The following is a 27,031-nucleotide window of genomic DNA, read 5'->3' as shown; positions in this document are numbered from 1 at the left end:
CCCTCAGTTATTGGTTAAGTCTGCCCCGATGAACAAAAACGACAAAATGCAATTTCAACGTTTAAAAATTTTATTTTCTCATTTAACATATTTTGATCTTCTCAAAGTAAAACTATTCCCATGTTCTTTACATACCCATCTAATCATTTAACACAAAATTTAATTGTCAAACTGATAGAGGAAGGTAAACAACCTCTTTTCTTTTTTCTGATTTCAGTATATACCAATATTCATCAACTTTTATCTGTACATTTTAATAATTGCAGATATTCACTTGAACATTAACATACCAACGATACACAGAAAATACTGTGGGAACGTCCCACAGCCTGGTATGATGAGTGAAGTTGATGTAGGGGGAAATCTCCTCAGCCAGGCTCATATTCCTTTAGATGGGGGAGCTGTGTAAATATAGCCTGTGCTGTTTTTCTAATAAGTTTTCATGTTAATGTCAATAAGGGCAGTTCTATTTTGTACAATTAAGGCATGTGAAACACCCAAAATGATAGCCTAAGATGGACAGAACTCAAACAGACCAAAAGGATTTACATTATTTACAGGACATCCTTTCCACATCTCACTTGAGTAAGAGCTGGAAAAAATGTACAAGTGTCCTTTTACAGACGCATACAAAGTCTCTCTCCACACCTAATCAGTCTGCAGGTCTCGTTCTCAAGAGAAAGACAAGAGGTAAAAGTTGTGGCCTCTTGCTTAATCCAACATGAGTCCCAACATGGAGATCTAGGCTATGTCCATCCTCAAAGAACTGGGGGAAAAAAACAAAACAATATTTACCCACAACATTTAGTTAGATTTAAAATGTTTAAGTTTGTACCTATATCCTCTTACCTGCATCTCGACAGTTCAGTGGTTCCACTTGCATCCATAAACGCTGCCATGTGAACAATTGCTGAAATACTCTCTCAAGTTCTCATTGTATCATCAAGCAATAACGACAAGCCAGTGTCCTTGAGATTAAGATCAAGTGAAGTTCTTGAAGAAATGAGGAGTTTGCTTCAGTTCATCTTCTGCTCTCCAAACAATCATCACATCTAAACTCCTTAAAGGGAGTTTCTGAAGAAATATGATTGACAGATGTAAGAATCTGTGGTTTCTCCCCACAGTAATCTTCTAAAAAAAAAGGCATAAAGGTTTTTTTTATAATCAAACATTCAAAATGACCACTTTTTTCCAAATGCTGTAGGATTTTCCTTCATTTGATAGTGTTGCAGAGAGCAATGAGGATTGCAGCTCAGAGAATGCAGAAAACTTCATCCCTTTGGTGTGGATGACATGGTTCTGCATGTATATTCCCTCCGTCTTGCTCTGTTTGTAGCACTAAATGCAGCTGGTTGCCACTCCATTTCAGATTCTAGGACGACATTCGAGTTAGTGCTGATATCCAACTCTACATGCTTGTTTTTAGTCCTGTTTTTGTCTTTTTTTTTTTTTTTTTTACAAAAATATAATCCAGTCAGAATCGAGAATGAAATACGCTTGAAGCAGGAATCTTTTTTTTTTTTCTTCTTCTACAGATCAAGTACCAACATTTCCTGATCCTCAGAGTCTCTTCCTTTTCAGAGGATTCAAGTGAATAAACATTTTTGATGCAAACCATCACATATTTCCATCCCAAGACTTGTGTTTTGGGGGAAAAAAATAGATTTTGTCTTTCAAAAACAAAAGAAAAATTACTGCTACACACTGCAGATCCTTGGCTCTCAATGGCCCTGTATCAAGAGCACAGGTAACAAGACATCGCAAAAACAACTGTTCCGTCAAGATGCCATGAGACAAACTTTGAATCTCCGGATGCTGTGAGAAAGTTCTGGAAGAGCACAAGCAGCCGGAGACCATAAGAGTTTGGTACAGGCCATGAGCACCCCAGAATCTGACCTCAAATAATAGGCATATTCCGAATGGTGAGGTGGTGTCCCGTCTCGACACTCTTGCCTTGTTGTTAGATGCACGGTTATACATAGTTTGTTTTGGAATACATTCATTCATAATACAACATCCTCATGAGGCAAATAAAAAAAAAAACCTAACAAATAAAAAACATTATCCAAAAAAACACAAGGTAGCAGCCTAGAAAGTGCTCCAACTCATAAAGTTCAAATACTTTGTATAGAAAAATAAAAAAATAAATCATCCATTCTTTTTCAACAGCAACGAAAAAGAAAGTAACAACATACATACAGAATCACAGCGTCCTCTTGACATGTCTCAGTCAACAGAATCCACACATGCACATCAACACTTTCTGGACAGAAGGCAACGGTTCACATCGTGGACAGAAAATGAATGACAGGGGCAGATGCCAAGTATAGTTTGTGTACAAACAGAGAAGCTACATTTATATACCAAACACAAACCCAGATTGCCCTCTTAGAACAGAGCCAAATGGGCCAAAACAGCACCTCAGTCATACTTGGAAACACTGGAGGGTAAAAACGCAATGCTTGACTGTCCTATTGGTCTCTTTAAGAGCCTATGTACAAAAAAAAAAACCAAACATACAAAAAAGCAAAAACAAACTACTTCTGTCTGTTCACTCACACACTCTCTCACACTTTAGCACACATGCTGAATGAAATACAAAAATTGTGTTGAACAAAATAAAAGCATGGCATCTGTTTTATACAGGTCAGTAAGCAATAAAACTTGTGCAGACTTCATCTCGCTCGCGCACACACAAAAATCCTCATAAGCTATCCTAACTTCTTTTTTCTTGTTTTTTTTTGTATTTTTCTTTTTGTTAAACAAGTGCAAGTATTCAAGTTTTCAAATTTCATATTTTTATAGCTTTACCATCAACATAAAAATACAACAGTGTTTGTCTTTTAGGAGAAATGCTCGACTCTAATTCCCCCTAAGAACGGTTCACGTTCGATACGGCGGAAACCGCGTCGTTCCTACCTCTCGTATGTATACTCATACAAATATTCTACACATAATATATGCAACAATATATTCACACTTTTTTTGCATTGTAAAAAAAGGACAAAACTCCATTTCAAATATGAAAACATTAAAGTGCAATGGTTAAGGTAAGGTGCTTTTACTGAAGGGAGGCAGAAGAGGATCTTCCTCTTCTAACCGAACCTCCCAATAACCTCCTTCTGCTCCTCTCACAGTGCAGAGTGAGAGAAAGAGGGAGAAAGAGAGAGGGGGCGTCGGCAAATATTGCCCCGCCCCTTCCCTCACTGAGCAGTGCACATTCCTCTGCTGATTTGCTCCAGGTTTAAGGCCTCAGGTAAACTCAAGTAGACGGGCTGGGTCAGTAATCCTCCACCTGCTCCAGCTCACCTCCCCCCAGGAATGAATAGCCTGCGGAGGAGGGGAAACAGGAGAACACGAGTTGAGGGGTCACTTTCTACACCGAATTTCCCATATGGGAATCTACTAATGACTAATTCATAAACATTCCTTGCACTTTTTTGTCTTCCTTGAAGCAAGGTAGAAATGCTTTTCAATAAGCACATCAGTAAACAGATCCTCCCTCTGTAGATGAAGATCTCAATATGACCCAGACGGCAAGATTTTGACAAAGCGCCAGAACGTAGATTAAAACAACAGCAGAGTTTGAGGGTTATTCTGGGTAATGTATGCATGCTGATGGGTAAAGCTGAATGTAAGCGAGCAGGGGTGCGTGAGTGTTCAGGCGAACATGCATGCTAACCGAGGATACTGGGGTCAGAGTGGAGCATCATGCTAGGCTTTTTCTTCGCTTTTCCTCCCTGAGTGTCGTACACACTGCCACCCTTACTTATGTGAGCTGCCTGGAACATTGACTGTGGGGAGAAAAGGAAAAAAAGGAAGACTTAAAACAAAAAAACAAAAATGGCAAGTAATTTTTCTAGCGTGTATGAATATTATAATTATTGAAATCATCATAATTTTATGACATGCTGTTTTTTAATCTACCTGCAGGGGGAAGTTCATGTTCAATCCAGAGACTTCCTTGGACAGCTGTGAAAAATTTCAGTATTTTAATACTTGTGTAAAAGAGAAATACATACGTTTTAAGAATGATAAAATGAACTGACTCGTTCAGAAACCTGCTGCTGCTGTCTCTGGTGGTTTGCTTTCTGTTTGGCACGGCGCTCCAGGAACTGCTTGGCAAACTCTTTGGCTTCAATGGTATCGCCCAGATAAATGCGGATAAAATCGTGAACTTCATACGGAGATTCCACTTCCTTCAAATATGCCACAATGGTGGGCACTGCAGAGAGAAAGACATGAGAGAATCTAATCTCACTGTGGAGCGTAAAGCTGGATTTATACTTTCCACTGACAGTGCGCGCACCTCGTGAAACAAACAAGGCTTTTATACTTGCCAAATTCGCCGTTGTGATAATATTTAAATGAAAGAGGGCAGTCAAAAGAAACCCACCGTAAAGTCAGACGGATAAACAGAGAAGTAGGACGTTTCCGGAACTACGTTATATCATTAACATCGTTTAATATTTTAAACAAATTATTTTGATTGTTTTTATAAATGATTTTAATGATGAGGATTTTTATAACCACTCAAGATTTTTTTTTTTTAAAAATCAAACTTTGATGCATCATTTGCTTTTATTCATATCTCAGACAGTTTTACCTATTAAAGTTTATTAAAATATTATTGACAAGAGAACATGAGTTGCTCTGCAATGATATTTTTATTATGGCAAGAATAAAAGCAAAAAAGTACACTTACTAAAAATACAGATGTTTTTTCTATTTTTATAACATATTTCTGTAATTGTGTACCTGGCTCACTTTTGACATTACCTTATTTGTTTTTTAAAAACTTATCCAACAGGTTTTTCTCAAACCTTTTAACAAAAACTTTCCTCCTTTCCCATGGCTGTTGCTATTTCTAGCCAAGAATTATTGATCATCTGGTTATCTCTATGATCATATGCGCACCTGTTCGCTTAAGTCTCAAAAAATGCCGTGCGCACCGTCAGCCGAAATCAAGTTGCGCACCCAAAGCGAACATTCGCAAACTTTGCGTTGACGTCACATTTGCTGCGCGAACTCAAGCGAACAAACGGACGCATCGAGTACAAACCAGGCTTAAGCAGCAGAAAGAGAAGCACACTTACCATCCAAAGAAGCATTATTTGCAGAAGTGTTGAGAGCATGGAGCATCTGTTCACACCAAGTGGTGAAGCCATCCTGAGGTTTCATCCCTTGAAGAAGCTTGAGAAGTCTCTCCTCTTCATCAGTACGTTTACGACGATTCAGCATGTACTGATCACTGAGAGCACAGATGCATTTAGAGTGAACGGTGTTTAAGTACATTGGTTTAAAGGGCAAAGAAGATTGTGCGAGTGCAAGTTTGAGTACCTGAGAGAGGGACTGCTGCGGCTGTTCCTCAGGCCAATGTTGCGATGGCTGGATTGGTTTTTCATGGCCTCATCCCACATGCCCATGGCAGGGTTGCCCCCTCCGACCTTCCCATCCATGCTAGATCCTGACCACATCCCTGATGGCCCATCATTCCATTGGCCCATTGTCAAACCTCCATGCTAAACCAAAAAGACATGGGCAATTAAGGCAGGAGAATCTACAATTAAAGTAATTAATACAAGGAAGCTAAACTACACTGCTCAAAAATCACAGTTCATGCTTTAGAAATAGCTAGCGACACACAGGAATATTTGAACAGAAAGTGGTAGCCAATATACCTTTATACTGTATATAGAGCTGATAACTGATATTCAAGCTGCTACAATACAAATTTCATTTAAAAGTCAAATTTTCAAATGTAATAGAATGTAACAAATGTAAAGCTTAATACAAAACACAAATAACTGATTTTATTTTAAAGCTTCAACTACACTAAAAGACAAGAAAAAGTCTTTAATCTTCCAAAATAATATATAAAGTAGAAATCTGACATCCACTTTTTTTGTATTTCATCATGGTGAAAAACATACTGCCAACATCTTCCCTTTAACATAAAGTGAAGGAATAATCCATAATTTATTGGGTGATAACTTATTTCAGGGTTCCCACTCCAAGCCAAATGTCAAATTCTCTGACTAAAAAGCTCAATTTCCATGGTCAATAATGAACAAACTAAACAAAGTGATGTAGAGCTTTGCAGAATATTAAAATGGTCTGAGATCCAAGATCCTTTATGATTTTATTAGCCATTATGAGATCAATATAGGTAAATTTACCCCAGAATTTGAAAATAAATAAAAAGAAACAGCAGAACATGGTCATGGTTTAGGATACAGGTGTCAAATCCAGTTCCTGGATGGCCACAGCTCTGCACAGTTTAGTTCCAACCCTATTTCAACACACTTACCAGTAGGTTTCAAAGAAGCCTAAAGGAATCAGTTAGGTTGATCAGATTTGTTTAATTCAGGTTAAAGCTAAGCTGTGCAGAGCTGCAGCCCTCCAGGAACTGGATTTGACACCTGTGGTTTAGGAGCCCTTAAAAGAAGCTCTTAAAAGTGACATTTTCCTGTCATTGTTGCCTTAGTTGACAGATACAGCTTGGTGACTAGGCATGGGTCAGTATAAAATTCTGACAGTATGAAAACCTTCATCAAGGTTGTTACGTCAAGTATTGTGATTACTGCTCTAAAATAGGTTCCTTTTAAATGTCAGGGTAGAAATCAACAACTTTTTTCCCATTGAACCCAGTAAATTTAATTTTAAGACAGACTTCTGCTGAAAGAGCTTTTTGCTATCTTCATTAGTTTAAAAAACACAGATATCTTTACAACTTGAAATTGTATCTTTGGATATCTTTTCTTTTAGATATAAAGTAAACCACAGCACTGTTCAGGTTTATGGCATGCTTGGATGTTGGTGCATAAGTGATTTGTTTTTCAGATGTTTCCGGAATTGTGGACAAAACAGTATATTTTAATGTGGATGATCTTTTTCTGCTGGAGATCCTGGATATAAAAATACAAAGAACAAAAGGACAAAGAATAAAAAGAACATTTTACAAATAGTTCAGAAACTGCATCAGAGAATATTTTAGCAGTTTTAAAACCTTGACTTTTCCAAACCGCGGCAAACCTTGAAACCAGTTATTGTCCCATGCCCGACGAGCATGAATATACAAACAATTAACAATAACATGGAACTAAGAACAGCCTAACAATAGTCAAAAAATTAATGAAAACGTATTACTGACTACAGTGATATAGTCATCGACATATTGTGCACTATTAATAAGACCCAAAACAACTTGCTATCCATCTGGCTAAATGTAGCTTTACACAGACATCAAGATGTATTACCCTTTGCTGCTGCTGAGCTCTCTGCTGCTGCTGTTTGTGAATTCTCTCTGCCTCCAGCTCCAGGAGTCCCATGCTCTTTCCTGTAGCTTTGCCCAAAGACAGAGCTCCTGTCTGGCTTCCGCTCCACCCTGAGCTCCCAGACATGCTCTGCTGCTGGCTCTGCTGCAAAAACTTCATGATCAACTCCTGCTGCTGGCGGCACTGCTGTCAAACACAAACATACAAATGCGTTACGCATCTTAATCATTTCATAGTGCAACAGTCAGGGCCCAAATCTGTGAAAAGCCATTCACCTGCTTTTTTCTATAAATCTCCTCCTCCTCTCTCCTTTTCTGTTCCTCTTGCTGCCGGCGCTTTTCCTCCCTTCGTTTTCTCTCCTCTTCTTCACGCTTCACCCTGAGTTCAGCTTCACGCCTCTCCTGCTGGATCTAACACATGTGCGAGACACGCTCAATTAATGGTAGAGTGATTTGGGTGAAGTTTACACATTGGACATGAAATGCAATCACCTAGGAGTAACTTCATAGACCTGTTTACTCAAGTTTTTATGCATGCAGCACTGTATGATGCAATTATTATACATTTTGTATACAAGGTAGTAGGGGTGGGGGAAAAAATATATAATAGCAAATATGATGCACCACAATTCTTAAATTAACAACTTGAATCAAATTTCAAAAGTTCAGAATCAATTCTGTATTCAAATTTGACTGTGACGGTGCGGGCCTTTGCATGTACAAGCTCCAAAAAGAAAACTAATGAGCCTCGATAGGCACATGTCTGTATTAGTGGTGTAATGGATCACAAATCTCCCGGTTCAGTTCACATTACGTTTTTTAGTCACGGATCTGGCCATTCTTCGGATCAGCCAAAAAAGGGAGATGACAAATGTGATTTGCTTTCAATTTATTACAAAAACATATAAAAAAATAAAATGAATAACTAATCAGCTGATTATTTCCCAGAGGTGGGTTGCAGCTGGAAGGGCATCCGCTGCGTAAAACAATGCTGAATAAATTGGCAGTTAATTACGATGTAGTGACACCAGATTAATAAAGAGACTAACCAACAAGAAAATGAATGAGTCAGCAGATTAAAAATAAATTATAAAATGTTTAGTACTGTAAAATATTCAGTTACTACTACTACTGCTTCTGATAACGCAAAATGTATAATCTAACAATACAATTTATAGAAGCCATATTTATTTTTAGTCTCATTTTCAATAATTCACTAACAAAACAAAAAGCCAGATGTCATTTTTGAAGAATTATTCAGGAGCATATTTTGATGGCTGGTTGTCGCCACCTATTGGTTAAATAATATAACTGCTGCCTGCAACTTTCATTTTGGAGCATTGTTAAATGCATATGATGGTAATGTTAATCTTTACCATAAACATCTGCAGTTTTGTCTAAACAATAAAACGTAATGCCAGTACTTCTGTGTTATTTGACTGTAACTTCATAACTAACTCAAAAGACTAGACTCTCTTTTTTGATTTTTTGCATTTTTCCAAACACAGATTTGAATGCAGCAATTCGAAGGATTAATAAACATTTGCAAATCATTATCATTTATAATTTATGTTGCATGGGTGTTGAGATCCAATTCTTTTAATGGTTAATCATGCAGCTTTCACTAAATGCATTAATGCAGATTAAACAAGCAGTGTCAGAAAACAACTTTAATAACCCACAAATTAATAATTAAAACAAAATTAAACACATTTTAAGAAACCCACTACATCCCGAATATCCAACCACAACTTCTTCTATCATCATAATATTTTACAGGAAAGCCTTAATGCTTTCATACATGTGATTTGAATGACGCGAGAGGAGATCTCTCTGAGATAGTTACAAATTTAGGATTAATCTACAAGTAAAAGAAAAATCTATTTATCAGCACGTTACACGTGTTCCGAACCGTGGGTTGTGATCTGTATAAATCACAGATCAATCATGTCTCGTTACACCTCTAGCATGAATGCTGCCAAATTCACTTTATTTGGACAGATAAATACACTGTTGAATTACAGAAAAAGTTTTTGTCTGTTGTTCAGTTTTCAGTAGTGCTGCACTACTTGTTCGTTGTGCGATACAACAGGATTGCAGGTCACCATTCCAGAACACTCCATTACAGATGAGTTGAGGCTTGCTTAATCATTTCTGCAACAAGTTATGTTCTGTAAACATGAGTTTTGAATGTAAGTGAACTACAGAACAGTGATGCAAACACTGCAGTTTTTCTGTTTAAAAGTTAAGCCAAATACTAAAATCTTCCAAAATAACTAGTAAAATATTTAGTCATTATGGCAAAGACAAAAAAATATGAATAATGAGGGCTAATAATTTTGACTTCAACTGTACATATATATGCATGTATAACTTCCCCTTAACATTTTCATAATGAAACTTAACATAATGGTCTTATTTTGAGAATATTATCTGTTTTCTTTTTCATAGTTGCTATTTGTAATCTGGTGTTATTTTACATTCAGAGCTTGTTTGTCCTGGATAATTCTTTAAAACAAAAGTAAATGATTTTTTACGTGTACAGTACTGTAACAACAGATTCCATTCATTAAACAAAAGAGAAACTCCAATTACTGTTAAATGTAAAGTTGTAAAGATGTAAATGTACAGTAGAATTAATAGGAAACCTGTGGGTAAAGAATCATTTTGGCATTAAATCTTGACTCTCAGAAGTAGAACCCCCTAAATATTGGAAAGTCCCTAAAGATTCCCACCTATACATGGTAGCAAAACTACCCAATGTTATTGTTTGACACTCAGAAATAAAATAAAATGACAAAACAATGGATGGATGATGGAATAAGATTATGTTGGATGGTATTTCAATATAAAAAAAGACATACTTTCTGCAAATGTTCAAGAGTTGGACCCTGAGTGGAGTTACTCATGGTTAAGTCCCACAGACTGGTCTCACCGCCTAAAAAATGTGAACAAAAGAAAGAAGGCAATGGTATGAACATCAGTACTTCACAAATTAGCCCATTGCACATTATCAGTACAGCTGGCATTACCTGACTGCTGAGAGACTGAGGTAGGCATGTCCCACATGGGCCCGGTGTCTGGCACTGACATGGACCTGTTCATCGCAGGCATCATGCCAGTCTCGCTACACCTGCTACACAAACACATCATTCAATAATACAGAACATGTACTGTCTTTTCTAGAAAAGTAGTCACGTATCTGGTCCTATTCTCACTTTCCTCCACAAATCTTAACTAGAATATTGTGCTTTATTCTACATGAATCCAAACCCAAAGTAAACTGCTACAACTGTTTTACTAACTTTTACTAAGCAGTACATATGGAGGCAAAAGTAAACGAGTGTTCCTCATACTAAAATGTTTTTAAAATTTTCCAAAATACTGTTGGCACTTGGATTTCCCAGCAATTATAATCTAATGAACTTCAAGCAATTAAAGAATGCAAATATATTTAGATTTGTGCTGAATGAGAGACACACTTGAGCAGTTGCTTAACACATTTATATTACACATGCTAGCTTATATTTTAAATGGTCTTTAAACAAATTGGTTAAGGCTTGAATTTTATTGTTTTTTTTTTGTAAACACCCCTATAATTTATGTTTAATCCTATACTTTATTTCTTTACCTGTTTATTACATGCAAAAAATATGCTGTGAAGTAAGATCAACTTATATGTTATATGTTTTTCCTTGCAAATGTTTTTTTCTGAATGGCAATGACTGGCTTTAAGAAAATACAGGATTTAAGTGTAAAGTTTTTGCATTAAACTGCAAGTATTACCTGTTCATGTGCTGAAATCTCATCTGGAGTTGTTGGTAAAGGGCTGCAGTTGCAGCTTGTTCTAACTGTTTCTTCAACAGCTCCTGGTCCATATTCCCCTGAAGCAATGATAACAACTTTAATATTTAAACCTTTTTTATTAATCTTAAGGAGTAGATGGACAATAGAGAAATGAAAATGTGGAAAAGTCAAAGAAAGGAAAATGAATTTGAGTCGGTCACACGCACACAAGCACACAACTAATTGAGTTATTCTTAGCAACATATTTTAAATGATGTGTACAAACAAGCAAACTCTAGTTGTATACATACACTTTCTTTCAACTTTTCTTTTCTTTAAAAAAAAAAAAAGACAAAGTTTTAAAAACTTTATTTAACTTTGGTAACACTTTATTTTGATGGTTCATTTGAGTATTAGTAGACTATCTGCTTAATATCTGCTGATATTGCTCCTTTAACATACTTTTAATTGACTATAAGAACATTTGTAAGAACATGTCAACTTACACTAACCTAACAGCCTACTTATAATCTAATGAGAATCAGTTGACATGTAGACACAATGAAACTTAAATTCAACAAACGGACCATCAAAATAAAGTGTGACAAACTTCAAAACACCTGCTAAAGGTCAGTGTCTTCACCAGGTATGTATAAACAAAACCTAAATGTTACTGTAAGGATGATAATTAAACCATATTGGTAAACAGAGTAAACTTGTTAAAACTTTATGTGATGGAATGTTGGGGATTAGATGAGTGTTGGGCCGATTGGGTAGATCTATATGCACATAAGACAATTAAGACCTTTTCAAAACAAATTAAGACCTAAAAAAAAAAAAAACAATATTTGAGAAAATTTAAGACTTGAAGGCCTAACATTTTGATTCTGAAATTTAAGACATTTAGACCTTTTAAGACCCAACGAACACCCTGTTTAATGCTGCATAAATGTCTTAGTCCTGCTCAAAAGGTTATAGCTCCGGCAACTACTTTCATAAAACAATAAGCACCTTAAAGGGACAGCTCACCTAAAAAAAGAAAATGTATTCACTATTTAGTCACCATTTAGTATTTTTCTGTTGAACGCAGAATAAATGTAATAAAAAATTAGAAGCCTGTAACCACTGAATTCCAAAGTAGGAAAAAAAACATACTAAGAAAGTCAATGGTTACTCATTTTCAGCATTTTTCAAAATATCTTATTTTGTGTTTAAAAGAAAGAAACTCGGACATGTTTGAAACAAGTGAGTTTTTAAGAATCCCTTTAAGACCTGCTTTTACCATTAAACAAAACAATTAACCCTAATGCCGAGTTCAGACTGCATGATTTTAGCCCCGATTTTGACTCGTTGACAGGTTTTGAGAAACTGCAGACAAGTGCCTGAAATCACAGGCAAATCGGTGCTCCTTCATGCAAGTAACAATCACACAGTGTGAACTATGCAAGACGTGATCTGAGAGAATCGCCAATGAGTCGCCGATGCCTGTGAGATATTGGACATGCTGAATATTTGGAGCTGTTGGCGATTTAAATCATGCCGTGTGAAAAGTGTTCTGATTAAAAATAACATTGCTGATTACCTACAGCCAATGAGAGAGCAGTATCCACTAACATGGGTATCTGCAGGCCAGCAGGAGGTTTGGGAGAAGTTAAAAGCGCTCATTTTCAGTCTATTTGGACCCAAGAAATGAAGGAAAAACTAGTAGAAATTTGGAAGGAGCACCGTATCTGTTTGACATGTCATCTGACGCACAAAATAAGTACATTTTCTACCGCACTAAAGACTTCTTTCTCACTATGTAGTAAATAACAAAAGATATGCTACATGACCTCACGTTGTTTCCATGTCACTTCTTGCGTGTGTTTGGTTGTGAGATGTAGTTTGTGGACCAAGACAAAGTTGTCAACGATTATTCCTATTTTAAATTCATACAGTGTGAAACCATCTACTGCTGATCCATCTTGCAGTGTAAACTCAGCACTGACGAAACACTACCAGAAAACATCTGTAACATGGCTATTTTGAAAATAGCAGTCTGAACTCGGCATATGTGGCTTAATGCTAATAGACAGCACAAAGTTTGATGAAACCAATTTCTGAATATTTCACCTTGTCTCTTACCAGAAGTGGAGGAGGGGAGGGTCCAGGAGAGAAAGGCACACGCCCCCACATCTTGATCACTTCACCCAGGGGCTGAAATCCCTCATCACAGCCACGCTTGACCAGCAGGTTCATGGCGAAATACCCTGCCTGAAACCACTCACACATCTCCACTGTAGTGAATGGACCTGCAAGAGAGACACAAGCTCGATTTAGACTAGCATATACATTAAAAAACACTCCTGTTATGAAAATCGACATGGTAGTACAATACCTTGAATCTCTCCTTGAGGGTCTTTGTAGAACCACTTCATTGCAGATTCGTGGGACAGTGGGAGGGCGCTGGCAGAGTGAGGGAGAGTGTGTGGAGTGGAGTGAGAGAGTGTGTGTGTATTTGGGTGTGTGTGGGTGTGTGCAGCGGAGATGTGGCTCTCCTGAAGAGCGTGAGTGAAACATTCCTCTTCAAGAGATGTGTCTTGCAGGGACGCAACCATCTTCTCAGCCTCCTTTAAAATCACAATGTTTTTTTTTGTTTAGTTTATGCTTCTTTCTAAAGTACAGCAACAAAACTAAGTGACACACACTGACCTGCTGAAGGTGCTTCATGCCGTCTTCCTCCTCTGTGTCTCCCCCTACTGCTGGAAGATCAGTAGCAGTGGATGAGGGAGGAGAGGAGCTGTGTGTCTGTGAGGTGGTGCCACTTGCTGGAACTGCATCTGATAACACAAAACTGTCTTGGGTCTCTTTTACACTAATACATCTTCGTTTTAAAATGCTTAAGTTTTGCTATGGTTACGCCTTTTGTCCGCACTACCCCAGAGTTTTCAAGTGCTGAAAACTGAGCTTTTTGAAAACGCTGAAGAGACCATTTTCAATTTGAAATTCCGCGGCATCCGTGTTAGTGCTGATGGGGTAAACGGAGACATCTGAAAATGAAGGCGTGGTTGCAGACATTCGCGTGGTTGCAGCTCACCTGATTGGGGCTTTTTCCTCAATATTAAGTAGCCTAGAGAAAGTTCAGTCTCCCGAGGACACGTCGGGTAAAACTTCAAAGGGAGCAGTGTACTTTATAATCTCATTTACATCATCCTGGCTACGTTGTTTCACCATTTCAACAATAAAATGAAAACCTGATATATAAGGAACTGCCTATTTTCATTTTAATATTAACAACTTAACAGACACTAAAAATGTTAAGGCCTCGTGTAGCTACATGTTTCTATGACCATCATCTTCACTGAATGCATATTTATAACAAAATGGAGCCTATAACATAACTACCTTCTTTCATTTTCATTGAAAAATATTAAACGTATTCTCTCTTTTGCTGAATATCCATTTTAAAAATGAATAATGGCCATTATAAAAGTATAATGTGCAGAATCAGTGTATGTGCTTACATAAACTAAAATATTAACTTATCTTTGCGCTCAGCCAAAACACATTAATTGAGAACTTGATGAATTGTTCGACATGCAAAGCTCTAACCGGGGTTTCTTTGCTCAAACCACCCGAGTGTGTATGTGTGTGGTAACGTGATGTGCATTTTCAGCTGTGTAGTGTTGATGGAGATCTGTTCAGAAACACTAGGTGAAATGACAGTGTGGTCGTGGATCGTTTTTTCAGTCTAAACGCCGTTTTAAAACTAAAACGTATTAGTGTAAATGAGGCCTTAATGCACAATGTTTTGCATTGTCAAAACAATAAATGAAAAATTAAGCAAGAGAAAAGAAATAGTACCTTCAGCTGGCTGGGGAGCAGGTTTTGGGGGAGGAACGATTATGGGTTTAAGGGTTTCTTGTTCTGAAGGGAGTACAGCGGCAGGCACAGACACAGCATGAGGAGACGATGATAATGACTTCCTGTCACCATCATACACAGTGGCTGCTTCACACTCTTCCACTGAAAAACAGTTCATATGAAAAGAGACACGTTTATAAAGTAGTAAAAAAGTAAAAAAACAGCCAGTTGTTGTTAACAACACAAGATACAGAATCATATCATGCAAGTTGAAATGGACTTCTTACATTTATCAGCAGGGCTGTCTTTCTTTTCCTGACAACACTCCTCTTCCTCCTCCAGAGCCTCAAATTCCAGTTCCTGGTCTTCAAGGATTGCATCTCTGGAGTTTTTCTGAAGGGTTGCACAAACCACATTTATTTTATAGTATTTAACTGGAACTTAAATGTTGAGCACAAAATAAGATATTGTAAAGTATGCTGGCAAATGTAAAAAAAAAAAAAAAGGAAGCCACTGGTAACCAGTATCCAACATTCTTCAAAATATAACATGTTTTATGTTTCACTCTGGGCATGCGCGTTCTAGTATAAATAGGAAGCATGCGTCTCGCTCTGCATTTGGTTATTGTTAGTCAACAAACGCCGGTTGAACAATGAACGCGATGGCAAAGAAAGCAAGAGAGGTATTTTTGTGGACAGACGACGAGGTCGAGTTGTTACTAAACGTAACAAATGAATAACTGCACAATGGCGCCTAAAACAGACAATAGTGCAAACAACGCTCCCTTTTCTGTGCCCTTGTTGTTGTTTACAGTACTGTCTTCCGGTAGCGTTGAAGCCATGTGTTATAGTCATGTGGTAGGGGCTTGACGAATAATGACACAAAAGCCACAATCAGGTAGCGAATCTCAGCAGTCCTGCCTCCGTTTTCAGATGTCTCCGTTTTTCCTCATCCACACTGAGACGGTGCAGCAGCGTTTTAGTATAAAAACAGCCTCTCCAGCGTTTTCAAAACGCTCCGTTTTCGGCACTCGAGAACTCCGGCGTAGTGTGAACGGAAGGCGTAACCGTAGCAAAACTTGTGCGTTTTAAAACAAAAACGCATGAGTGTAAACGGGGGCCTAAGACCGCTGGAGATTAAGCAGGTGTGGTTGGAGGTGGTTGGCCCTAAACTATGCAAGCTGCGGCCCACCAGGAGTCAAGTTTGAGACCACTGCTTTAAGTAGTCATAAGCAAAAAGGCATATTAGATTTGATTCCACCAAATACGAGAAACTGAAACAAACAAACCTTGATGCACATGAAGGCTCCAGAAGAATCAAAGGTTCCCATCTCGCCTTCTTCTTCATCAGTGCACCACTCAGGCAGGCCATCTCGTTCTTCCTCTCCTCCCTCGCTTCCCGCTCTCCTCCGTCCACCTTCTCCATCACGAAAATCAAAGTCAAACTTCCTCCGACGGCCTTCCCCACTGATGTGTTCCCGCCAACCAGCTGAACGAGGACCCCCATCTAGATAAAATTTTTGTTTCTGTTATTTTAAATAAATAAATAATAATAATAATAAAACATGTGACTAAGTAAGTACCATCACGGCGACCTCCTGCAATCCTCCAGCTTCCTCCAGGTTCTGCTGCCGCCTCCTCTTCCTCCTGCTCTTCTCGGAGAGTTCGCCAGTTATCACTGTCAGAACGTGCATAGTCCTTCCTTCCTACTGCTCCACTATCCTCAAATCCACCACGGCCAACCTCACGCCTCAAGGGCTTCTCAAAGCGCCGCTCACCTCTGAAACAGCAAATATCACACTAAGGAAAGTACAAGAGCGCATAAGAACACCACACACTGGTGGCTGGCTGGTTCATTGAAATGCGCCTTTTGTCAGTAAAGCTGGTTGTTTAATCAGTAGTAAATCTCCAGCAAGGGCTTTCAGATGGAGCAGCGTTTAGTCGTACTGCACTGACAAGCTGTGCTTATTATTGCTGACAATTTAATGCCCTCATAATTGGAGTGAAGATAATCTTTCTGCTATAATAACAGATGTTTTGTGTAGCTTTTCTGTGAACTAGGGCTCTTATTTTCTGCTAAAACTGAAGTTACTAATATGCTTTTATTCATAATTCTAATCATACATTTATTCATGCGTTTGAATTAAATCCTTCTGTGAGAATTCCATAGTCATGTGCTCATTAGTCATGTTGAATCGGATATTTACAATATATATACACAAGTATTTGTTTTGAAAAGGTCTTAATTTGTAATTCTGCCACTTTTCCAAATGATCAAATAGACGTCAAGTTTTTATTTTTTGCTCCTACAACTGGGATTGACGACTAAACTTTTGTCAGGTGGTGTACTACAAGCTACAAAAAGCACCTGTCATCCCAGCTCTGGCTGCGATGCATCTCTCGTCCTCGGCCAAAGCCGACCTCTTCATCCACACTTCTTTGGTAGAATCCGCCCTCTCCTCTGCCTCTCCCTGCAGAAAAACAAAAGAGTTTTGTTTGATATACTATTTTCTTGACTAACATCATCAAATGCGACTGAGACCATTTTAAACCACATAACTCTGATCCCAAATCATGCCGCCAATGGTACAAACCCACCTCGACCTCCTCGAGTGCTTCCACGACCTCTAGCTACACCTGTTGGCACAGCTCCACCTCCTTTACCCATAAGCCTTAGCACAGCCACACTGTTCACAGACATGGAGAAGTTTCTCTAAAAGGAGAAGGAAATTAAATGAAGAAGAGGACTAATTATTTATTTACATAAATAACTCATATTATTCAAAATAGTGTTGTGAAAAATACAGACCATTCCTTACCAAGCCTTTACTCAAATATTACAAATCTTTTGGTTCCAGTACTGAATTATAGCTCAGTTATTTTGCATGCCAAGGAGGTAGGGCTGAGTGATATGACAACAATCTGATATCACAATATACATCATCTCACATCCTGATAACAATTTATATCATGATATAGTTCCATCTCATTTATAGATTATATTTATATTGATTACATATAAAGGACATGTAATATTTACTTTATTACATTTTAAAGTATATATATATATATATATTCACAAATTTATTCATTCATATGTAATCATATGTTTCACTTTATTTAAAATTTTCTGGCCAAATGGTTGATTAAGATATAAAGTAAATACTATTAAATATGAAACACCTTTCAAAAACCAATTCTTACAGGTTCACTAAAAAATATGGCCAAATAAAATGCAAAGTGTAAACACTAAACTTACAAGATGGCAACTTTTTTATGATGTTGTAATTATTGTTTCGGTTTGCATCCCCATAAATGGCATGTAGTATTGCTTAATTTATAATAAAAAATTCATTAATCCATATAAATTATGAAAAAAGTAATATTATAAACTCGGGGTGTCCAAACTTGGTCCTGGAGGGCCGGTGTCATGGAGAGTTTAGCTCCAACCCTAATCAAACACACCTAAACCAGCTAATCAAGCTCTTACTAGATATACTAGAAATTTCCTGGCAAGTGTGTTGGAGCTAAACTCAGCAGGACACCAACCTTCCAGAACCGAGTTTGGACACCCCTGCCATAAACTATGTATTTTGTGGCACCACAAAATAAACAATAAAGCATAATATAAAATGATACACTTTTGAAGTGAATCAAGAACATTTCAAAATTGTCATAAGGAAAGAATGGCTGTAGAATATTTTAAGGAAAACTTTTATGAAAGCTTTTGATACACTTCAAATGCAGACTAGAATATGTCTATGTATATATGCATATGTTTACTTGCATCTTAAGAACACATATATATATATATATATATATATATATATATATATATATATATATATATATATATATATATATATATATATATATATATATATATACTGCAAACAGGCAGTGGTTTTTATGCGCTGCTATAAAGAGTCTCAATAGATTCTGTTTAAAAATGTTTAGCTGTGTTGAATAGCAAAATCCCAGACATGTTTGTCAGTCTGAATATCATAACACCAATTAACGCAAAGCCGCTGATTAATAAACATTTGATTCATAAATTATATACAACGACCGGCACATCTCTAAAGGAACAAATCCTTTGATTGAATCCTTTTATCACCTATTAATATTAGGAGTTGCCACCACCTACTTATAGATTTAATGCCATATTTACTCGTGAAATACATGCTTAAACCAGCTAAGGTAGCAGCACAAATACACATTGAGCACATTGATTATTATTGAAAAAAATAAAACTTCTGTTAATATCACACAGCCCTATATACATAAATGCAGACAGAGAAGCAAGGACTCACCTGCTCCTCCTCAGTCAGAGGCACCAAGGCCAGTGGCTGCTGAGGCTCGTCCTGCAGGATAGCAGCAAACTCCTTATCCTGCATGTCTTCAGGGATCTAAACAACACAAACAAAATTATTGTATTTATCTATCAAGCATTTGATGGATAAAAATGTTGTTTTTGAACTATTGTAATGATGTGCCCCTTCAGTTACACAGATAACAGGACGGCCAAGGCCAAGAATTTGACATTTACTGCAGGTGCTGTGAATCTCTCACCTTGTTATCTTTGACATAAAGTGCTAACATCTCCTCGCGGCCATAACGGTAGTCGGCCAACTTGGACTTTGGCATTGCAGGGGAAGGGGGAGGGGACGTCACACTCGCCCCTCTGGATAGTGCACGGAGCCTGAGGTAAGAGCATTTGCCCATTAAAAACATTAACATAAAGGTTTCAAGACTGTGTATATGCTGAGAACACGAGGAGATCTAGATCTTTTTGTAATAAATAATAATGAAAAAAAAAAACCATAAACTACAAAGAAATGGGAAACATCTGTTTCCTCCTGTCAACACTTATAAGGAAGTGAGAGAGGAAAAAGCTTCACCCGCAACAGAATGTAGCAGTTCATACGTTTTACAGCACACTAAATGTCAGAATACCAATGGGAGGGAAATAAGGATCTAAAACAAAAACTTCATATTACAAAGTATGGAACAAAATCAATGCCAAAAGTCTTGAATTAAAAAGCTTGTTGAATAGCACAAACTGAAAAAAATAATACACCGTATTAACAAGTTCTTGCATTTTAATGACTTAAATTCCAGGGTTTGTATTTTTAGGTCCTGAAATTTAACATAGCTGTTTATTTAAGCTGTGAATATTTCAATGAAAAATATTTCAAACACGTTTTCATACTTAAAATTCAATAATTCATATTCAATTTTCAGATTTCACTTACAAAATATTCAATACCCTTTAAAATACGATGTATAATATTCAAAAGGTCATTTTCAGTTCATTTTATTTCAGTTCAAATATTCGCTTCCATAAATTCAGTGGTTCAAATTCGACTGTTAAAATTCAACATTACATCCGGGAACTGCAGGAGAAGCAATAGATTGCAGATTGAAGATCGCCAGCTGCTCTAGCTTTCACCAGCAGGTGGAGATGGAATAATGTAAGATTTTTAACCCAGTAAACAGGCGAGAAAAAAGCTAATAAAGGCACAAAAGTAGAATTTAATATTAATATCAATGCCTTGGACATTGTAAATAATAAAAAGTATGAGTAAAATGATTAATTGAGGTTTTATTCATCTATATTTGCCCTTATGTAACAGAAGCCAGCTGGTGATCGCGTAAATCTCACTTCTCGGATCCAGCGACAGACGTTGTTCTGCAATCTTTAGCATCCACGGAGCATTTGACTTCCATGCCGGCTCGCTCCCTGCTTGGACCGGTGCGGTTACTTGCACATAAACCGTCTTTTGATGAATATGATGTTACACATTCTCTATCTTTATTAACTCATTCTTCCATAGACGTGAAGTATTATACTGACAGCCAAAGAATATAAACATAAGAGAAACAGGAGAGGAAATATTATAATAATAATACAAAATAGATAAACATTGCCAGGGCTAAGAACAATTACGAACAAAGATATTCAAAATCAGAGAGATTTTATGGGAATGTCACACAAAACAGTTTACTTGGAACTGTTAAACAGAGAGTTCAGGTATGATTTAAGGTTGGTTATGGATGGGACGTGTAATTAAAAAAAAATTAACATAACATGCAAATGCATTAAAGGAGCGTCTTCAGTTATTATTTAAACGCAGCTATGTCAGGATTGGGATAGGTTATATTATATGGCATGGAAGTCAAATGCTCTGAGGATGCTAAAGATTGCAGAACAACGTCTGTCGCTGGATCCGAGAAGTGAGATTTACGCGATCACCAGCTGGCTTCTGTTACATAAGGGCAAATATAGATGACTAAAACCTCATTTAATCATTTTACTCATACTTTTTATTATTTACAATGTCCAAGGCATTGATATTAATATTAAATTATACTTTTGTGCCTTTATTAGCTTTTTTCTCGCCTGTTTACAGGGTTAAAAATCTTACATTATTCCATCTCCACCTGCTGGTGAAAGCTAAAGCAGCTGGCGATCTTCAATCTGCAATCTATTGCTTCTCCTGCAGTTCCCGGATGTAATGTTGAATTTTAACAGTCGAATTCGAACCACTGAATTTATGGAAGCGAATATTTGAACTGAAATAAAATGAACTGAAAATTACCTTTTGAATATTATACATCATATTTTTAAAGGGTATTGAATATTTAATATTCCCAGCTTAAATAAACGGCTATGTTAAATTTCAGGACCTAAAAATACAAACCCTGGAATTCAAGTCATTAAAATGCAAGAACTTGTTAATACGGTGTATTATTTTTTTCAGTTTGTACTATTCAACAAGCTTTTTAATTCAAGACTTTTGGCATTGATTTTGTTCCATAACAAAGCCTCCTTTTTTATTTTAGCTGTGCTTGCATTAGTTAGATATCAGACTAGTGCTGCCATGATACTGAATTTCGGTACTGAAATTTAAAAAATGTCAATTTCCCGCAAACATTTAAGTGCGGTTAAGAATGTTCTTAACTTAACATTCTTAATTTAACAAACAAGTAAATCCAGTTGTTAAATCCCTTTTTTTCCATTTACGACTAGTGGCAAAAGAAGTAATTTCTCTCTTTTAATGACCTTGAGAAGGTTTTATTTTGGGAAGACTTGACTATTGTAACTCTTTATATGTGGGTATCAGTCAAAATGCCCTGAATAAATTGCAATTAATCCAAAATGTGACTGTTACTTGTGGCTGTAACTGTAGAGGCTTCAACAGGGCAAGCATGAGCACATATCCCCAGTTATTTCCTTTCTGGGCTAGCAGCCTGTTAGGTCTTGGATTGATTTTAAATGATTAATTTTTGTTTATAAATCCTTAAATGCTCTAGCACCACCTTTCTTATCAGATCTTCTACATGTATATAATCCTGGAAGGTAACTAGGGTCTTCTGATCAGTTTATTCTTTCTGTACCAAGGTCCTGGTGTAAGCAAAGTAAGGATCAGGCTTTTGCTGTTATCGTCCAAAAACTCTGGAACAACCTTCCACCCCACATTAGACACGCTTCAACTTTCTGTTTTTAAAAACCTTCTGAAACTGCAATTTTGCTCTTTAGTATTTTAGCCTTTTTAATGTTGAGGGGTTTGTCTTATGTTTTAATTGTTATGTATGTATTTTAGGACTTATTTTAATTAGTATGGATTGTGTTCAGCCCTTTGGGCAATGTTGTGTTGTAAAAAATGTGCTATATAAACAAAACTAACTAACTAACCAATTAACATTTTTACCAAGTGCAAACAGAGATACACGCCACTGGAGCATTTTAAAGCTGCAAAGATCAGCTGATTCATCATTGAATCGCTCATAAACAGACCAGATGATTTTGATTAACATTTTGAAATTTTGAAATGCTTTAGTGGCATGTATCTGTGTTTGCATTCAGTAATCAGTGGTGGACTGATGAACTTCACAGCCAAACACAGGCATTTCTGTTGAGCATGTGAACATTATGGCAAATCAGCACTTTAAGAACGAGCTCAGCAGCACTTAAATGTTAGCAGGAAATGGATGTTTTCAAAATCTCAGTAATGATTGGTACCGAAATTACATTATTATGACAACACTAAATTAGTCCAGGAAAAAAGAATGGCCCACTGTCAATTATTCCTAGATAAACATGCAGCCGTTTTTACATAGTCATTTAAAGCAGTGTGGACAGCATCTACACAATGTGTTCCCAAACTCGGTCATGGAGGGCTAGTGTCCCTCTGAGTTTAGCTCCAACTTGCCTCAACACACCTGCCAGGACATTTCTACCAAGTCTAGTAAGAGCTTAATTTAGTGGCTGAGGTATGTTTCATTAGAGTTGGAGCTAAACGCTGCAGGACACTGGCCCGCTGGGACCAGGTTTGGGCACCTCTGATCTAGACATCGATTAACAGTATAGTGCCGTTCAGCTATTTTTCAGACTTGTTTTTAACCCCAAGCAAAAAACGAGCTATTTTTGCCCTTAAGTATTATTACAAACAATAATTGGCTAAAAAAAACTATTTATTTAAATCATGGATGCAGACCTTGCATCGTTAATTTGAAGTCTGTCTAATACTTAAAACAATTATATTACCATTCTGGACCGAAGTTAAGTGTCTCAGCAGTCATATTCTGTGTGTCCAGAGGGCTCAAAGTTTCTGCAAAGTGCCAACATACACATACAGAAATGTGAAGCATTGTTCTCAATTAAAAACAATACAACAGGTTTTGGGGTGGAGGAGTGCTTACCTTGTCCAAAGAACAGGACTGTAAAGGACCAGGCTGAACGGGGAACAGGAATGAGGTGGTTCTGTCAGAACCTGTACGGTGGTTCTTTGTGTGCTGAGGTGGACTTGGTAAATCTAAACTCTCTATGAATATTGAAATAGCTGCCAGTTTTAGGGAGATAAAGGCTGATGAATATCTAGCCAGATATAAGAGCTCCAAAAGATGGCACACCACCTTAATGTGCCTGTAACTTCAGATCTTAAAAAAAAAAAAACAGGGAAAAAAAGACTCTCAGCAAGTTCAAAACTTCTTAGAGAAAAGAGACAAAATACACTATGATTAAGAATTTGTGGCAGCATAAATAACAGCGATCACTGTTGGAAATAATCTTTCTGGGCAGTTTGTAATGCCGTAACTATTGCTGGGTAACTCTTCTCTCAATTTTTGATCTTTTATCTTTACTCTGAATTCCTGTGTATTATTTTTACATATGCAAGCCTTCAGCTCCCAACTGCCCACACCTGCAAAGAGGAAAAGAGGGCAAAATATAAATGCATGGACAGTACATGCACACTTAAAAAGAAGACATTTCAGCGTTAATCATAATGGTTAAACATGCAGCATTTACGGCCTCATTATAATAGAGAGACAGGATGAATATATTTATTATAAACACTCACTGCTTTCTCTCACGGTTTTGTCCATAAAATACACAGACTAAAATTACACAGTATACAGTGCTATTTTTGTCTTATTTATATTCCAACAGAGTACTTCACGCAATTCTTCTATCTTATTTTAATTTTAAGCAACTAGAGCATTTCAACTTTTCATTTTGAAGACAACATCTGTACTTTTCCCATCTAGTATTCATGATTAATTTAAATTAATTTTATTTCAATTAAACCATTAGTACTGTTTACGAAATAAATAAAACATTGATCACATGACTTTTAAAGTAAACAGACAAAAATGAAAAGGCATTGGACAATAATCAGTTTCAAGGTTTGATGCGGTTTGGAAAAGTCAAAGTTTTAAAACTGCCAAAATTTTCTGCTATACCGTTCCTATATTTGATTTTTTATTTATGTTTTTTTTTTTTTTTTTTTTAGCTTTTTAGGACAGCAGTATCTCAAACAGAAAATATATCCAAAGATGCTGTTTTAAATAGTAAAAAAAAATCTGTGTTTTTTAAACAAATGAAGACAGCAGAAGTCAATGATTGATTTGAATTATTTAGCCTGACATGTTTACGGCTTCAAAATACTATAAATGTCTCTCAAAATAAAAAAATACTGTGTTCAAAGGGGAAAAGGGTTTTTGTTTTTTAGCCAGACATTAGAAAGAGCATATACCGTAGTAATCGAAGTACAGTGAAATCGTGATCTTTTTATCTAAGGTTATCATACCGTTAGAAACTTAAACCGGCCCATGCCTATAAATGAATAACAAAAAACAAAATCATAATAATTCTGGTTAACTAAACAATATAAATGAAACAATTTAAAAAACTGTATTTTAACTACCTAATCCATTTAACCTCAGGTTTTTCCTCTGCTAACTGAGCACACATTTCTTATTTCACTAAAAGACATCTAAGTTCCAAACAAAGTAACAATTGAATACCTTACTGACAAGCAAACAAACACCTTTTCATTTTACTTTTAACAAAACTATTTAACATTTTTAAAAATGATCACTGATGTTTATAGCTAGCATGAATGGTAAATAAACAATGTTTTCCTCCTTAAAGGGATAGTTAACCCCAAAAAACAAATTACTAGCTTTTTACTCACTCTCACATGTATTCAAATCTTTGAGTTATTTTCCTTCTGTTTTGCACAAAAGATATTTTGAAAGAAAAAACAAAAACCTGTAACTACTAACTTCCATAGTTAAAAAACGAATAACGTTACTGTGCAAGTCATTGTTTACAGGGTTTTCAGCTTTCCACAAAATATCTTCTTTTGCGTTTAATAAAAAAACCTCAAATCTTTGAAACATGTAAAGGGTAAACAAAAAATATGTTAACATACAACACTTTCAGCTCCATTGTGTGTGTGTGTGTGTGTGTGTGTGTGTGTGAAGATCATCGTTAAGTGCATTTACTTGCGACTGACCACTGAACTGAAACAATACGCGTTAATACAAAAAGGTCTGATAGCTCCATAAAAACAACTAACATCCTTCAAAACCAGATGAGCAAATTTAATCAGCGAGCATGTATTCGTTAAGCAACATATCCTAATCGCCAAAACAACGGTCAAGATAACGAAACACGTTGGAGATAACATTCAGCGAAAACTTTCCCCAACTACAATCACAACTCCACAAGCAGCAGCAGCAGCTCAGCTCAACGTGAGCAACACTCGCCGCTGTTATGCAACACAAACACGCAACACGCCTGTGACTGACAGGCTAATAAAGGTTACACGGTAATCTAATTATGAACAGCAAAACAAGTCTGAGACGTTTTAATGAGACCAAGAGCAGGAAAACAGCAGTAACGTTTCAGATATGCTTGTGCTGCGCCCTTGCGCTTTACTACAGGCCTTCAGTGGTGCAATACAAGCCCTTCAACCATCTGATAAACCGTGCAATAACTTCATACGACATAAGTGTGTGAATACAACTATAACGCTGATTATCAACCAATGCACACAGCATGCTGTCCACCAAAATGTAGAAAATAACATATCACGCACCTCTTCTGCGAGCCTGCTGGCCAGCTAGGCTAAAACTAGCCAGCCACTGTTTTCTCCAGAGTTGAATCTTCCTTAAAGAGCTCACTCCTCTTTTCGCTTCGCATGAACCGACGGTTTGAACTTCTGAGTCTCTGTTTTCAACACTCGTCTCGTGTGAGTTTCGAAGCTAAATTGTACATATATCTATTTTCTATTCTTTGCCGTATCTGCAACGGTCGCAATGAGTTTTTTTCTGTCTCGCTCGGTCGTCTTGTTGTTTGTGTTTTACAAAAATGGCTGTTGGACGTTAGACACGTGAGGAATACATCCAATGAACTGTGGAGCTCTTTTTTCTGCTGTTTGTTTGACGGAAGAGCGAAAGCCTAAAGAGCGCATTACCGCCATCCACTAGTGGCGGATAACACAGGAACTACATCTGCTTTGAGGTAAAAAAAAAAAAAAAAAAAGATGTTTTTGTTAGGTTTTTGTATAGCACAAATGGTGCCATTACTATTTTTATTATTAGTAGTAGTAGTAGTAATAGTAGTGGTAATATTTCATTCATGCCAGCATTTGGAAGTAATATTTTGGAAAACATATATTAAATTATTAAATATTATGTTTTTGTAACTTGCAAGTTGTTTCTTTTTAGTTTGTAGTTTTTACAATATGTTTTTATGCAAATGTATCAAAAGTAAATAACTTCACTTATTTTATATTCATATTACGAGTTCAGTTGTGTTGCCGTGTGTTTCTTT

The 27,031-nt window shown here is 36.8% G+C and overlaps 1 protein-coding gene across 25 annotated transcripts; it reads right to left on the bottom strand.

Moving 5' to 3' along the window:
* Window positions 1-52: 52 nt before the first annotated feature.
* On the bottom strand, window positions 53-26,562 carry gigyf1b (GRB10 interacting GYF protein 1b). Of its 25 annotated transcripts, none has more exons than XM_073914668.1 (26): window positions 26,295-26,562; window positions 23,611-24,110; window positions 23,456-23,519; window positions 19,477-19,606; window positions 19,218-19,313; window positions 17,503-17,617; window positions 17,273-17,375; window positions 16,488-16,684; window positions 16,194-16,411; window positions 15,193-15,298; window positions 14,906-15,067; window positions 13,754-13,881; window positions 13,440-13,671; window positions 13,175-13,353; window positions 11,063-11,160; window positions 10,309-10,412; window positions 10,141-10,214; window positions 7,553-7,687; window positions 7,260-7,463; window positions 5,341-5,522; window positions 5,097-5,251; window positions 4,050-4,225; window positions 3,928-3,972; window positions 3,683-3,794; window positions 850-3,330; window positions 53-766 (listed from the first exon to the last, which is right to left on the bottom strand). In XM_073914668.1, the coding sequence occupies exons 3-25, from the start codon at window positions 23,488-23,490 to the stop codon at window positions 3,281-3,283; spliced, it is 3,036 nt and encodes a 1,011-aa protein (XP_073770769.1). In that variant the 5' UTR covers window positions 23,491-23,519; window positions 23,611-24,110; window positions 26,295-26,562; the 3' UTR covers window positions 53-766; window positions 850-3,280. The 25 variants fall into 25 exon arrangements, with proteins under 25 accessions (XP_073770769.1, XP_073770786.1, XP_073770774.1 ...); XM_073914685.1 differs by having other exon boundaries at window positions 3,770-3,794; XM_073914673.1 differs by having other exon boundaries at window positions 4,062-4,225.
* Between the last annotated feature and the right edge of the window lie 469 nt (window positions 26,563-27,031).

Source organism: Danio rerio, chromosome 10 (assembly GCF_049306965.1).
Source record: "Danio rerio strain Tuebingen ecotype United States chromosome 10, GRCz12tu, whole genome shotgun sequence".
Lineage (NCBI taxonomy): Eukaryota > Metazoa > Chordata > Actinopteri > Cypriniformes > Danionidae > Danio > Danio rerio.
This window is presented reverse-complemented; position numbering and strand designations above follow the sequence as displayed.

Excerpts from the sequence above, each read along its gene's own strand:
- gigyf1b (XM_073914668.1), bottom strand. The coding sequence starts at position 23,490 with ATGACTGCTGAGACACTTAACTTCGGTCCAGAATG. Across the intron at positions 19,314-19,476 it reads TTTATGTCAAAGATAACAAG|ATCCCTGAAGACATGCAGGA; the intron begins GTGAGAGATTCA and ends TGTGTTGTTTAG. Across the intron at positions 16,685-17,272 it reads AGCCAGAGCTGGGATGACAG|AGGTGAGCGGCGCTTTGAGA; the intron begins GTGCTTTTTGTA and ends TTGCTGTTTCAG.